The sequence below is a fragment of the Gobio gobio genome (assembly GCF_949357685.1).
Source record: "Gobio gobio genome assembly, chromosome: 16".
In the NCBI taxonomy this organism is placed as follows: Eukaryota; Metazoa; Chordata; class Actinopteri; order Cypriniformes; family Gobionidae; genus Gobio; species Gobio gobio.
The window spans coordinates 8,390,707-8,403,338 of NC_137109.1; the positions used below are offsets into that span (position 1 = coordinate 8,390,707).

A 12,632-nucleotide genomic window follows, 5' to 3' on the forward strand; every position below is an offset into this window, starting at 1 on the left:
AGGCGAAACGAAGGCTGCTTTCAAAGGATCATTGAGACGTCCTTTGATGGAGCTTAATGACGTGGTAGTAAAGGAAAACATTTCATAAGAAATAAAACATTTCGATTTTCAATAACATTCACTGATGAATCAGACCAATGAATTCATGTTGATTTATGCCCTATATTGCTTTCTGTTTTCTGAATGTGAAAACTATTTTACCAATGCTTATGCTATTGCACGGCTGCTCTGTAAAACTGGAAACAATCCCATCTCACTGCAATTCGCACATATTTTACAAGGTGGCAAATTTTTATGAGTGAGGTTGTACAAATTCGTACGATTTTTGCAAAATTGTAAGTATTTGACGAGCTGCCAAATTCATATAAATTCGTACGAATGACCTCTCCCTAACCCCGCCCCTAAACCTACCCGTCACTGGGGTTTAGACAAAAGTACAAATCCGTACGAATTAGCCACCTCGTAAAATACGTACAAATTGGTTGTGACTTTGGAAATTGCATATGCACTGAAAAAAACAATAAAGCCGCGTTTCCACCGCAGGAACTTTCCCCAGGAACTAGGGACTTTGGGGCGGTACTCGGTGTGTTTCGACTGCAGGGATCAGGGTCTAAATGAAGTTCCGGGTAAATATTTCCCCCTCCGAAAGTCCCTGCTCGGAGGTAGTACTTTTTCAAAGTTCGGGAACTTTCGCGGGTGGGACTTGGGCGCTGAACATGCTGATTGGCTGAGCTCACGCAGCATTTTATTTCAACCGGCATTTTTAAAAGTCTTTTGCGTGGTTCGTTCTGCGTTCAGTAAATATCAGTCTTGCTCTTTCTGTCCGATGGTACACGTTCGTCTCAGCCATCTCACGGTCAATGTCCGTAATAGCTGATAATAACATACGTTGTCTTATTTTAAATCAAACTGTACGAGCTTTCAGAATACGCTTTAGTATCAGTGCTCGTCTCTTTTCCGCAGTTTTGTTAATTACCTCTTTAGTAAACCAATACATAACTAGCAAAAGCAGCGCTGTCTGCATCTCCTCCATACTTGTTATTGTTGCAGACAGTATCGCAAAAAAATTATTATTGTCCGCCGCTGACTGGGAGGAGCAGTCGTGCCACGCGCAGTCCCACGTCTCCTGACTAATTTGCCTAATCTAATCTTAGACGCATACAGTAGCAGGTCTGGGGAAAAAAAAGCTCCTGGTACAAATTGTTCCGGGTAATTTCGGTGGAAACGGGGCTTAAGTAAAATTTACTTTGCAAGTTTTTGCACGCAGGTTTTTGTCACATATGGAATTAAGTAAACTCTACTTAACTAAGTTAACCCCTTAACCCCCCCCCCCTTTGAGAATAGACATGATAATGAAAATCAAAGCCATATGTCTAACCAAGTTGTGTTCCAAATTTGAAGTTTATATCACAAAAATTGAAGTTCCCATGTGATTTTGTTTAAGCGCTGAACCAAAAATAGCCACCGGGTGTCACACATTCCATATCTTTTTTTTAAATGCATTTTCCTGTAACAAATTACAAAATTTCTGTCCAAATATCACTTCCATCACAAAACAGTCACCAAATATGGAACCTTGAGACTCTTTCCGACGATGTGTGTTTTGTCAAGACTAGAAAAGATTTTGACAATAGTTCAAATAAGTTTTGTAATATGACACCGCCCACTAGGGGAGGAGCCCGCTATAATAATTTAGAGTACCGTTGCCATGGTAACGCAACGTCCGATTTCAAAACCACAGGATGAATTTTGAGTTAGTAATCTTTCGAATGATACCTTATTTATATTTACTCTATATCTAATTTAGATAATTCCTAAAATATATGATACGAAAAAAAGGCGATCAAAAAAAAAGAGCAGCAGGTGACAGTTAAGGGGTTAAGTAAATTTAATAAAGAACATAAGTAACTTGAGTAATTTCTACTTTGCAAATGAAACCACGCTTTTAAAGTGTATGCTTTACTTAGAAACATCTAAGTAAATAATACAATAGTTATTGTGTAGATAGCATATCTATATAATAGAAGTAACGCAGATAATAGAATCTGAACACAGTGATGGTAACATTCAATGGATCGTGTTTTTGAGTATGAATGTGTCACTTTGAGTGGAAAATATACTCCAAATCTCACAAAATGGCAAGTGACTTGAAAGCAAAAGCAATGATAAAACTGGAAAACAGTGAAAAATGCACCTTATTAACTATTCAAGCCCCAGTGCATGATGGGAACACCAGAATCACAAAAGTTGAGTAGTTTTACTCAATTTTATAACGTTGATATTTACACTTTAATTTCTAAAAGCTTGAATTGAGCACTAAAATAGCATTTACTTTGTTTATGAACTAACTTTTTCATTATTGACTTCATCACAGAATCATTTTTTAGCACCCGTAATATGCAACAGTTCTGTAAGCCTGTCTTTTGCAATGCCCTGAACAGCGGGAAACTAAAAGCAGAGCATTTTTTCTTGTTTTTAAAGAGAAGGCGAAAGCGAATATGATGCCGAAGCACATTAGGTTCGGTCACGTCCCCAAACCCCCCCCATCTGAGTGGCAGCAGGATTTGAGGAAGGCCGTTCTAGTTAAGGCACTTGTAGATGCTGAGAGCCTCTTATTTCCTTTCAGACAACACAAGAGCTCGCCCGGGCTAAGCACAACCCAAAGAACGCACTCAGCCGGTCACAGAATGTCCAGAAATCTCAGCTGCTAATGCTCAAATGGACCACGTATATGCCATCTAAATTTGAATCTGCATATGATTCGTCTCGCGCTATATATTTCCAGTGTAGCTCATCATATTTTTTTTCATGAACAGGATGTATGCTGTGGTGAGGACATTAATGGGAACAGCTTGAACAGACGTAAAGCAGGATGTGTTATTTGTGCTGCTCGCACAAAAGCTGAGAGGGGGGCCTCGTCAGGCTTTTACGTGCCCAGAGACGCCACAATGGAAAACCTGCAGATTCCATTTGTGAAAAACAAGTGAGAGCACGAGTGAGAATGTTCAGACCAAATGGCGCTCAACCACAAGGACAGTTCAGTTCATCTAATGAGGAGCTGTGCATTTAAGAGGAAAGCAGCTTCCATAATGAACTCCTAATGACAGGATCTACATTGTAATGCAGTGTAATTTCCACGAACCCATGTCAATGTTTGCATGCATGTCATGCTATGAAGATATGCTTATCGTTTCCCTATTGTCGGCCTTTATCACATTATTTTGCTTTGCGTTTTTTCCCCTCTCTCTTTCATGGAGCGCATCTTTGCTCTGTAAACATATGGATTCCAGCAGGTCGCTTTGATTAAGCACAGAACATCTGCACCTACGCACAGCGTCCGCCTCCAATCACAGCTCGTGTTATCAGGAATATTAGCACAATCAGTCATTAAATAAGGTGATATAAATTCATCAACTCTAATAAATTGTCACAAAGACTTAAAATACTATTAAAAAAAGAATTCAATGAGAAACAAAGATGTCAAGATGATGAAAATTTAAAATGTTTAAAAAATCCAGATATAAATTTGATAATCAAATGAATTTTCCTTATTAAATTTTACTAAAACAATTTCACATTTAACATCTTCCCTGACTGCTGGCGTATCAGTGTTTTTATGTTAGTTTTATTAATATTTTGATTAGTTAAAAAAAAAAAAAAAAAAAAAAATATATATATATATATATATATATATATATATATATATATATATATATATATATATATATATATATATTAGTTTCACTTTTTGTAATTTCCTTATGTGCTTTTGTCATTTTATTAAATATTTAAATATCATTATATTTAAAGGGTTAGTTCACCCAAAAATGAAAAATCTGTCATTAATTACTTACCCTCATGCCGTTCGACACCCGTCAGACCTCCGTTCATCTTCAGAACACAAATGAAGATATTTTAGTTGAAATCTGATGGCTCTGAAAGGCCTCCATTGGCACAATGGCACGGTTCACTATCAAGACCCTTAAAAGACACTAAAGACGTCATTACAAAGTCCATCTCACTACAGTGGTTCTAAAATAACTTTATGAATCGGCGACAATAGTTTTTGTGCGTAAAAAAACCCTAAATAACGACTTACATAGTGATGACGATTTCAAAACACGGCCTCATGAAGCTTCGAAGCGTTATGAATCAGTGAGCCGAATGATGATTCGGATCGCGTGTCAAACCACCAAACTGCTGAAATTTGGCGATTCAAACCGCTGAATCGACTCACTGATTCATAACGCTTCGAAGCTTCATGAGGCCGTGTTTTGAAATCGTCATCACTATATAAGTCGTTATTTAGGGTTTTTTTGCGCACAAAAACTATTATCGCCGATTCATAAAGTTATTGTAGAACCACTGTAGTGAGATGGACTTTGTAACGACGTCTTTAGTTCCTTTTAAGGGTCTTGAGAGTGAACCGTGCCATTGTGCCAATGGAGGCCTTTCAGAGCCATCAGATTTCAACTAAAATATCTTCATTTGTGTTCCGAAGATGAACGGAGGTCTGACGGGTGTCGAACGACATGAGGGTAAGTAATTAATGACAGAATTTTCATTTTTGGGTGAACTAACCCTTTAAATTAAATGTTTAAATTTTGCCATTTCAGGTTAATTAATTTTATTTCAGTTTTAATTTACATATGCTTTACAACTTATTACAGTTTAGCTGAAGTGAATAACACTGATGATCTCTTCATCACAGCACCTGTTAGTTGGTGGGATATATTAGGCAGCAAGTGAACATTTTTTCCTCAAGTTGACGTGTTAGAAGCAGGAAAAATCTAATTTAATCTCCAAAACTGCAGCTCTTGTGGGGTGCTCCCGGTCTGCAGTGGTCAGTCTCTATCAAAAGTGCTCAAAGGAAGGAACAGTGGAGAACCGGCGACAGGGTCATGGGCGGCAAAGGCTCATTGATGCAAGTGGGGAACGAAGGCTGGCCCGTGTGGTCCAAATAAACAGATGAGCTGTAGCTCAAATTGCTCAAGAAGTTAATGCTGGTTCTGATAGAAAGGTGTCAGAATACACAGTGGATCACAGTTTGTTGCGGATGGAGCGGCAGAGCCGCAGACCAGTCAGAGTGTCCATGCTGATCCCTGTCCACCGCAGAAAGTGCCAACAGTGGCATGTGCGCATCAGAACTGGACCACGGAGCAATGGAAGAAGGTGGCCTGGTCTGATGAATCAGGATGTCCGGGTGCGTGTGCGTTGCTTACCTGGGGAACACATGGCACCAGGTGCACTATGGGAAGAAGGCAAAGCGGCGGCGGCAGTGTTGATGCTTTGGGCAATGTTCTGCTGGGAAACCTTGGGTCCTTCCATCCATGTGGATTTTACTTTGACACATACCTTTATAATGAAATCATAAGACAATATGACAACCAGCTCCAGCCCACAATTTAAACAAAAAAAATAAGGTCACACTTTAGTTTAGGGGCCAATTCTCACTATAAACTAACTATTAACTACGACTTTTGCATCAATAAACTAATTACTGCTTATTAATAGTTAGTGAGGTAGTTGTTAAGTTTAGATATTGAGTGGATTAAGGGTAGGCCTGTCACGATAACTAATTTTTGTTTCGCGATATATTGTCCCAGAAATAATTGCGAAAAACGATATTGTCATTTTAAGACTATTTTATGCCACTGAATATATAATCCTAATATAACGGCATAATAATGCAAGTAGACCTACACACTTTCAAATGACAAGCTTTTAATTCTTTAGATCATGGATATTAAGGGTAAAAAAAAATTATCCTAAATAAAAAATTGAATAAATAGTAAATAAAGATTTTCCCTTGTGAAACGGCTTTAACACTCGTCATTCTGCGTTGACATTTATATGTGCACCGGATCAGGGGATTGCGGCTTTGAAATCGAGTCCATTTGGGCTTATTCTTCCAAACTGTCAGTAGTTGTCAGGAAAACACTAAAACGCCTCAAATGGCGCCTTTTCCTCACCTGTCGATAACCGCTCTGTGTATGAAGGAACTGCCCGAGAACCACTTTCGCCTCCGTCACGGAAAACATACAAGATGACAGCACAATCGAGTAAAATGTTGGCGATATTCATTATCATGTAAACATAATGGCCGATATATTGCATCACAAAAAATGATTGAGGGAATGTACATATATTGTGCGATATATTGATTATTGAGACAGGCCTAATTAAGGGATGTAGAATAAGATCATGCTGAATAATGCATTAATATGTAGTCTAGCAACTCTCGGTAGACCCGAGAACTGGAAAAAAAAAACTCTGGTCAGGCCAATCACAGCGTGTGTAGAGTCGGTGGGCGGGCTTAACATAATGACGGCACAGGTTCTGCGAGCTACTCGTAAACAAAGATGCTGACAAACAGCGGTCTTTCGAATCAGCTTTGGCCGCGACTCTGGAAGACTTGGAGTTAAGCTTTTCTTTGAGAAAAGAACAAAGAACGGCACTGAAGTCATTCTTAAGAAAAGATATGTTCGAAGTTTTGCAGACCGGATACGGTGAAAGTCTATCAACTAGCGTTAGCTCGGCTTCACCTTCTTCTTTGCTCTGGTTGGTTGTGGCACTCATGGCGCTATCCAATTGCATGCAGAGGGAATTTGAAAGACAAGCGTTTATCCCGCCCCTCAGATTGAGTCCTGCCAATGGTGAGTTTCCAGACCCAACATCTTGATGTGGGTCTGGCTTGTCAGGCTAATTAATATGTGCTTTATAAGTGCTAATAAACAGCCAATATCCTAGTAATATGCATGATAAGCAGCTAGTTAATAGTGAAAATTGGACCCTAAACTAAAATGCTAGCAAAAATAAAAACTCTATAATGATAAAAGGTTCATTACAGAGGTCCATTCAAGATATTGTATGTATGAAATTCATTTTAATGTATTTTTCCAAGTCATCATTGACCCATTTATTCACCCAACGTACCTTATTCATCTCAAACTTACAAATGAATGTATTTGAGTGAAACACATTTATTGGCAGTAGAAATGTTACAACTTCTTTCAAATACACCTCTACACAAAAATATACATCCCACAAATAACGACTCGCAGCTTTTTGATGATTTCCAGACATCCTGTGGCCTGAAACAATCCAGTGAACGCTTCAGCCAATTTGACAATTAGAAGTTTTGTAGATGAAACCAAGCATGATCAGCTGCAAGAAACGATCCTCAGACACTCAGTGAAGTGAGTTTATTTCATACAAGTTGTTAAATGTACATTCAGACTCAGATTTGGTATAAATTAATGTTGGTTAAATATGAGACATCAAAAGGCGTCAATGTTCACAGAAAAAAAATCCCAAATGGTCCAAATCTAACATATTTCAACAGACAAAAAATCTATTTGATGATATGTGTGCTTTATACAATGTGCTTAGCACTCCGAGACAAAAATATTGCATTAGTAATATGTACATACCCATAATAAAAACAAGAGTTCCAGATGACACACACAAATCTTTTAAAACGGGGTTCCAATCACCATGATGGCGTGTGTAAATAAAGGCATGACATTGGCCCTCGAGGTTATGCAAAGATCACAAAAAGGAAGGACACCCCCCTCAGTTTAGGATTAAATAACAGTCCAGTCCCGGTGATTTTAAAGGCTGGCAGGTGGTTTCTGAAGCGGGTCTGGGCTTGAGCTCAGCACGAGCAGTTCCCGCAGCCCTTCACGCTGTTCATGATCTGCTCCTGCAGTTTCTTGCGTTCCTCCTCTTTCTGCGACACGCGCTCGGCTGCAGGCTCAGGCTTGCTTCCGTCAGACAGAATTCTGCTGTTTTGTGTGTTCCACAGCTCGGCGTACAGACTGCCCTGTGTGTTCAAGAGAGTCTGATGGTCGCCGCGTTCTGCCACCTTCCCCTGTGTCACGTGGACGAGAAGAGAAAAGGGAGAGTTGAGTGAGGAAGACAGGAGGGAAATGTGTGGCATGCTCTCGATTACCACAGAATAAAATAACTCAGTTGTCCCTCGGTTTGCAAGAACAACCTCGATTGGTTGTGACATACAATGACTTGAATTCCAGTCTGTTCTTCACATAAAGCTACTTGGATCACAGCATCTACAGAGACGGTTCTGGTTACGTTTGTTTTATGTCACGTCTCCTTTTGCTATCCTTGTTAAAAGCAAAGTATTGAAGTATCGCCACTAAAGGTTGCTTGTTCAAAACAACAACTTAGCTTGATGACGCGTGGAATCATGGGAGTTGTCGTCATCCAATAGGATGATATCATGTTGATAGATGAGCTAATGTATTAAAGGGGTTATGAAGTGAGAAATCAAATTTCGACATTTAATGCTGCGTTCACACCAAACACGAATGTAGCGCCTAAATCGCGTCTAATTGGACGCTTGAACATTTTGAATCAATTCGCTGTGGACGCGTGTATAAATCGAGTGTTTGAAGTGAAATAGATGCGCGTTTAAGGTGCTCCAGGAGAAATATGTCATAAAACACCACTCTGACTCTTTTCATTTTCATTAAAAATATATATTAAACATTAATAGCCACACAAATGTGGTCCAGGCAACGCACTACCGACATTACCTTCACTGCATGTATATTTAAATATCCTTAAAAAAATTAAGTTATGAAACTTCTCTTTGCCCTCAGTCAAAACGATTTGGCAGACAACAAATGATAGATTCAGGACACCAAAGATCGCCCGTTAGATCCACACAAGACGAATTCTCTCATGTTTAACCACTGCAGGACATCAGAGCCAGCGGCAGACGGCAGAAGGACTGGCAGAGGAAAGGCTGCTCTCGCCGGGGTTAATGAGCGCCCGGTGAACGCCTGGATCTCACAACTCCAAAAACGCAAGATCATTTTTTTAAATAGGCGCTCTCTTTATAAATAAACCACAGATTTGAGCTTTAAACTACTACATTCTCACCTGAAAAAGTCTTAAAACTACATTTTGTATTTATAAATTATGCGGGCTTCTCATCACGTCACTTTACCACGTGACAGCAGCAAGCAGGCTCCTGATTGGTTAACACGGCACAAATTGATGCCAAAGTTTAAAATGTTCAACTCGGGCATCAGACGCAAATTCACGCGTATCGCACAAGAGCCTCGATTCGCGTCCATCACGCCGCAGGAGACGCGCGTCAACTCGCCTTTCCATCGCTCCTGCCGCTCTATTCATGTTTGGTGTGAACGCAGCATAAGAGGTCATCATACTATAAGAATATCCTGTAAGTTTCAGAACTAAAAACTTCCTTGTTAGCCCAAAAACAGCTTTTATTGTAACAAAACCCAGCCAACGACTCATTGTGGAATGTGCCTACTTCATTATTGCAACTTTGGCCCCGCCTACTGGCGTGTTAGTGAGATGACGAGGAGAGAAGAGCAACAGGATCACTGGACTACAAATAGCATTACCTTCCAAAGGATCCTTATGCTAGGAATGTGCTTATTTATTTTCAACAATGTGAATGTCTCAAGTGAGCATTAGGCCTATTTATTTGCATTCAGTACTTTTCACTGTGGATTCTTTAGTAAATCAGTCGCAATTTCTGCACAAGTATGCCACGATCTAAATATAATGCTATAATTAACACCTTTCACCATTAGTTAACCTTGAGAGCTGTAACAGTAAAATTGTGCTAAAAGTTTGAGACAGTTTACATGTAATTCTAGCCATTTCATATGCAAAGATGTCAGCCAATCACAGCAGTGGGCATTTACACAACATCCAATCACAAAAGTGGGCGTTTACACAACATCCAATCACAGCAGTGGGTGTTTACACTGAAGACTCACAGCAGCCAATCACAGAAGTGGGCGTTTACACTGAAGGCTCAAAGCAGACAATCACAGCAGGGGGCGTTTACACTGAAGTCTCACAGCAGCCAATCACAGCAGTGGGTGTTTACACTGAAGACTCACAGCAGCCAATCACAGCAGTGGGCGTTTACACTGAAGACTCACAGTAGCCAATTACAGCAGTGGGCGTTTACACTGAAGACTCACAGCAGCCAATCACAGCAGTGGGCGTTTACAATGAAGTCTCACAGCAGCCAATCACAGCAGTGGGTGTTTACACTGAAGACTCACAGCAGCCAATCACAGCAATGGGCGTTTACACTGAAGGCTCACAGCAGCCAATCACAGAAGTGGGCGTTTACACTGAAGGCTCAAAGCAGCCAATCACAGCAGTGGGCGTTTACACTGAAGGCTCAAAGCAGCCAATCACAGCAGTGGGCGTTTACACTGAAGACTCACAGCAGCCAATCACAGCAGTGGGTGTTTACACTGAAGGCTCAAAGCAGCCAATCACAGCAGTGGGCGTTTACACTGAAGTCTCACAGCAGACACACCCCTTCAGACATAGAGCGTTCAAATCAGAGGCTGAAATCAGGCTAGGAAAAATGCCTTTTATTTCTAAATGATGACAATTTTTGATGTAAAAATCATACTAACATTATAAGAACACCCAAGGACACATTATAAAACAAAAAAATGCAGTTCATGGCCCCTTTAATGAATAATTCAAAAGGATGAGTTTGAATTATTTCACTGAACTGAAACCATTAAAGCCATTGACAAATCAACATATGACTCGCTCGCCGAATTGAAAGTCTTTTCATCCTGTTACTTTATTTCATTACTATAAATGAACATTTCTTTGTTTTTGCGAACAGAGTTAAGCCTGACAATCGGCAGATGCAGCTTAACCAGTTCTGAACCCAGAACATTCATTTAACTTTCAATGAGACTCGTTAAGACCCCACAAGGTTAACAATAAAAATATCTATTTTTCCACCAGGGTCGTTGTGTGAGAACAGCACCGATGCACAGCAACGTTCTGAAGAACACACACACGAGGAAAAAACCCTGAGCGTTCATGCAGGCTTTGCCTTAGGATTGTTTCATGAGGCCAGAGGGTGTTATTCAGCATTTAAAGCTTCGTTTCTTTTATTGATGCCTTGATATTCACCAGCATAACGCTGCCTGCAGACAGAAAGACTGTGCAGCTGCATCCAAATTGGAAGAACTGGGCAAAACAAGAGATTTAGGGCCATGAAGGGGCACTGACGGAGAGAGAGCGTGTGTATGTTTGAGGAAGGTCTAAAGAGAGCTGAGACACAGAGCGGTGTGGGCGTACATGCAGCACTGGCTCTTAAAAGACTGCCAGCAACAAAGCAAAGTATGAAATGAGCTTGAACAATGACAAGCGAATGTGTCTCCCGGCTGTTTGCTAGTTACTTGCATCAATTACGACGGCACTTTTGCCAAGCAAGACTCAAACACCGATAGTATTTTTAGCAGCGGTGTCGTTTACAGCTTGGATGCGGTGCAATTACAACCCATTTTAGATACTGCTGGGCGAACGCGACGTTTCACAACAATATTTGCTTCTGTTCAGTGGAGGTTCGTTTAAAGTGCTTTTTTTTCCCAGCTGCAACTGCATCACGTGCTCCACCCCCCACCCGCATCCAGATTGAAAAGGTCTCCACACATGGGAGACAAACAAAGGTGTCGCTGAGCATTGGGCAAAAGGTATTTCCACTGTTAATGAGCTAAAAACCTAACGGCACAGCCCCCGCACACAGCTGAAGACGCCGAGAGACTGCTCTTTATAGTCATGAGCGCACAACGCCGGGCTTCAGAAGAGCGCGTAAACTTGTATACTTCTACTACACACTAACAGGAGGAATACTACTTTTGAAAAGGGATGCTGGAACTTCAGTACCAAACCAGTCTTTCCACGGTAAAGGCCCGTTCACACCAAGGACAATAAGGCAGCGTGTCCACCAAAGCGTTTTTAGCCAGCTGGAAATGCTAGGAGCCTTGTTGTGGGCGCTTCAGTGTTTTTCCAGTTGAGACTCTTTGTTATGATCAGTAATATCCGCGGAAGTGTTACTAGTATCTCATTTCACATAGAGTTTGTTTCTGTATTGATCCTATACAAAAATACAGATACAATATAAAGTATTGGCTCTTGTTTTTAATGATTTTGTTCTGTTATTATACTGCTTGTTTTCATCTGATGACATTGTACAAGCAGAATGTGGCGGTTGGTCGGTGTTGTATTTGTCCCGCCCCTCCTCCACTGTGATTGGACGGCTGGGTAAACGGTGACAGTGATGAGCTCTGCGTTTTACTCAAAGTTGAACATTCTTCAACCCTCGCCGACTGGTAAAAACTGCGAACGCTTCAGCGTGAAATAGATGCTCAGCGTCTCGTTATGCTCATGCCGTTCTAAAAAAACGGTGCTGCCATTGAAAACAATTGGTAAAATACGCCACCCACGTCAAAAAACGCTTTGGTGGACCCACGGCCTAAAGATATAGTTATAAAAACGTTCTAAATGTAACAGAATAGCAGAGTCCACAACTATAACGATAACTGCACAATTGAACGATATTGTCGGAATCACAGAACAATTTTTTACGAGCTAATGAATGCTAAAAACATTGACAACCAATCAGAATCCATTCAGTTTTTTTAAGAGCTTGAGCATTTAAAGCTGCACTATGTAACTTTTCCGTCCGCTAGAGGTCACCTATTCAAAACAAAGGTGTAGTTTGATGACGCCACGTTTGAGCGCAGAATCTTGGGACATGTGGTCTTCACCTCACAGCCGGTGGGAAAGAATCGGGCGCTGGACTC

At 40.6% G+C, this 12,632-nt stretch overlaps 1 protein-coding gene across 1 annotated transcript in view; it reads right to left on the bottom strand.

Annotated features, from left to right (window-relative positions):
- Positions 1 to 7,190: 7,190 nt before the first annotated feature.
- The window catches only part of abcb7 (ATP-binding cassette, sub-family B (MDR/TAP), member 7), a 68,742-nt gene continuing 63,300 nt past the window's right edge, over positions 7,191 to 12,632 (bottom strand). Inside the window, exon 16 of the mRNA XM_079839800.1 lies at positions 7,191 to 7,873. Within this exon, the coding sequence (XP_079695926.1) occupies positions 7,658 to 7,873 (216 nt within the window). The 3' untranslated portion in view covers positions 7,191 to 7,657. The remainder of the gene's footprint in view (positions 7,874 to 12,632) is intronic.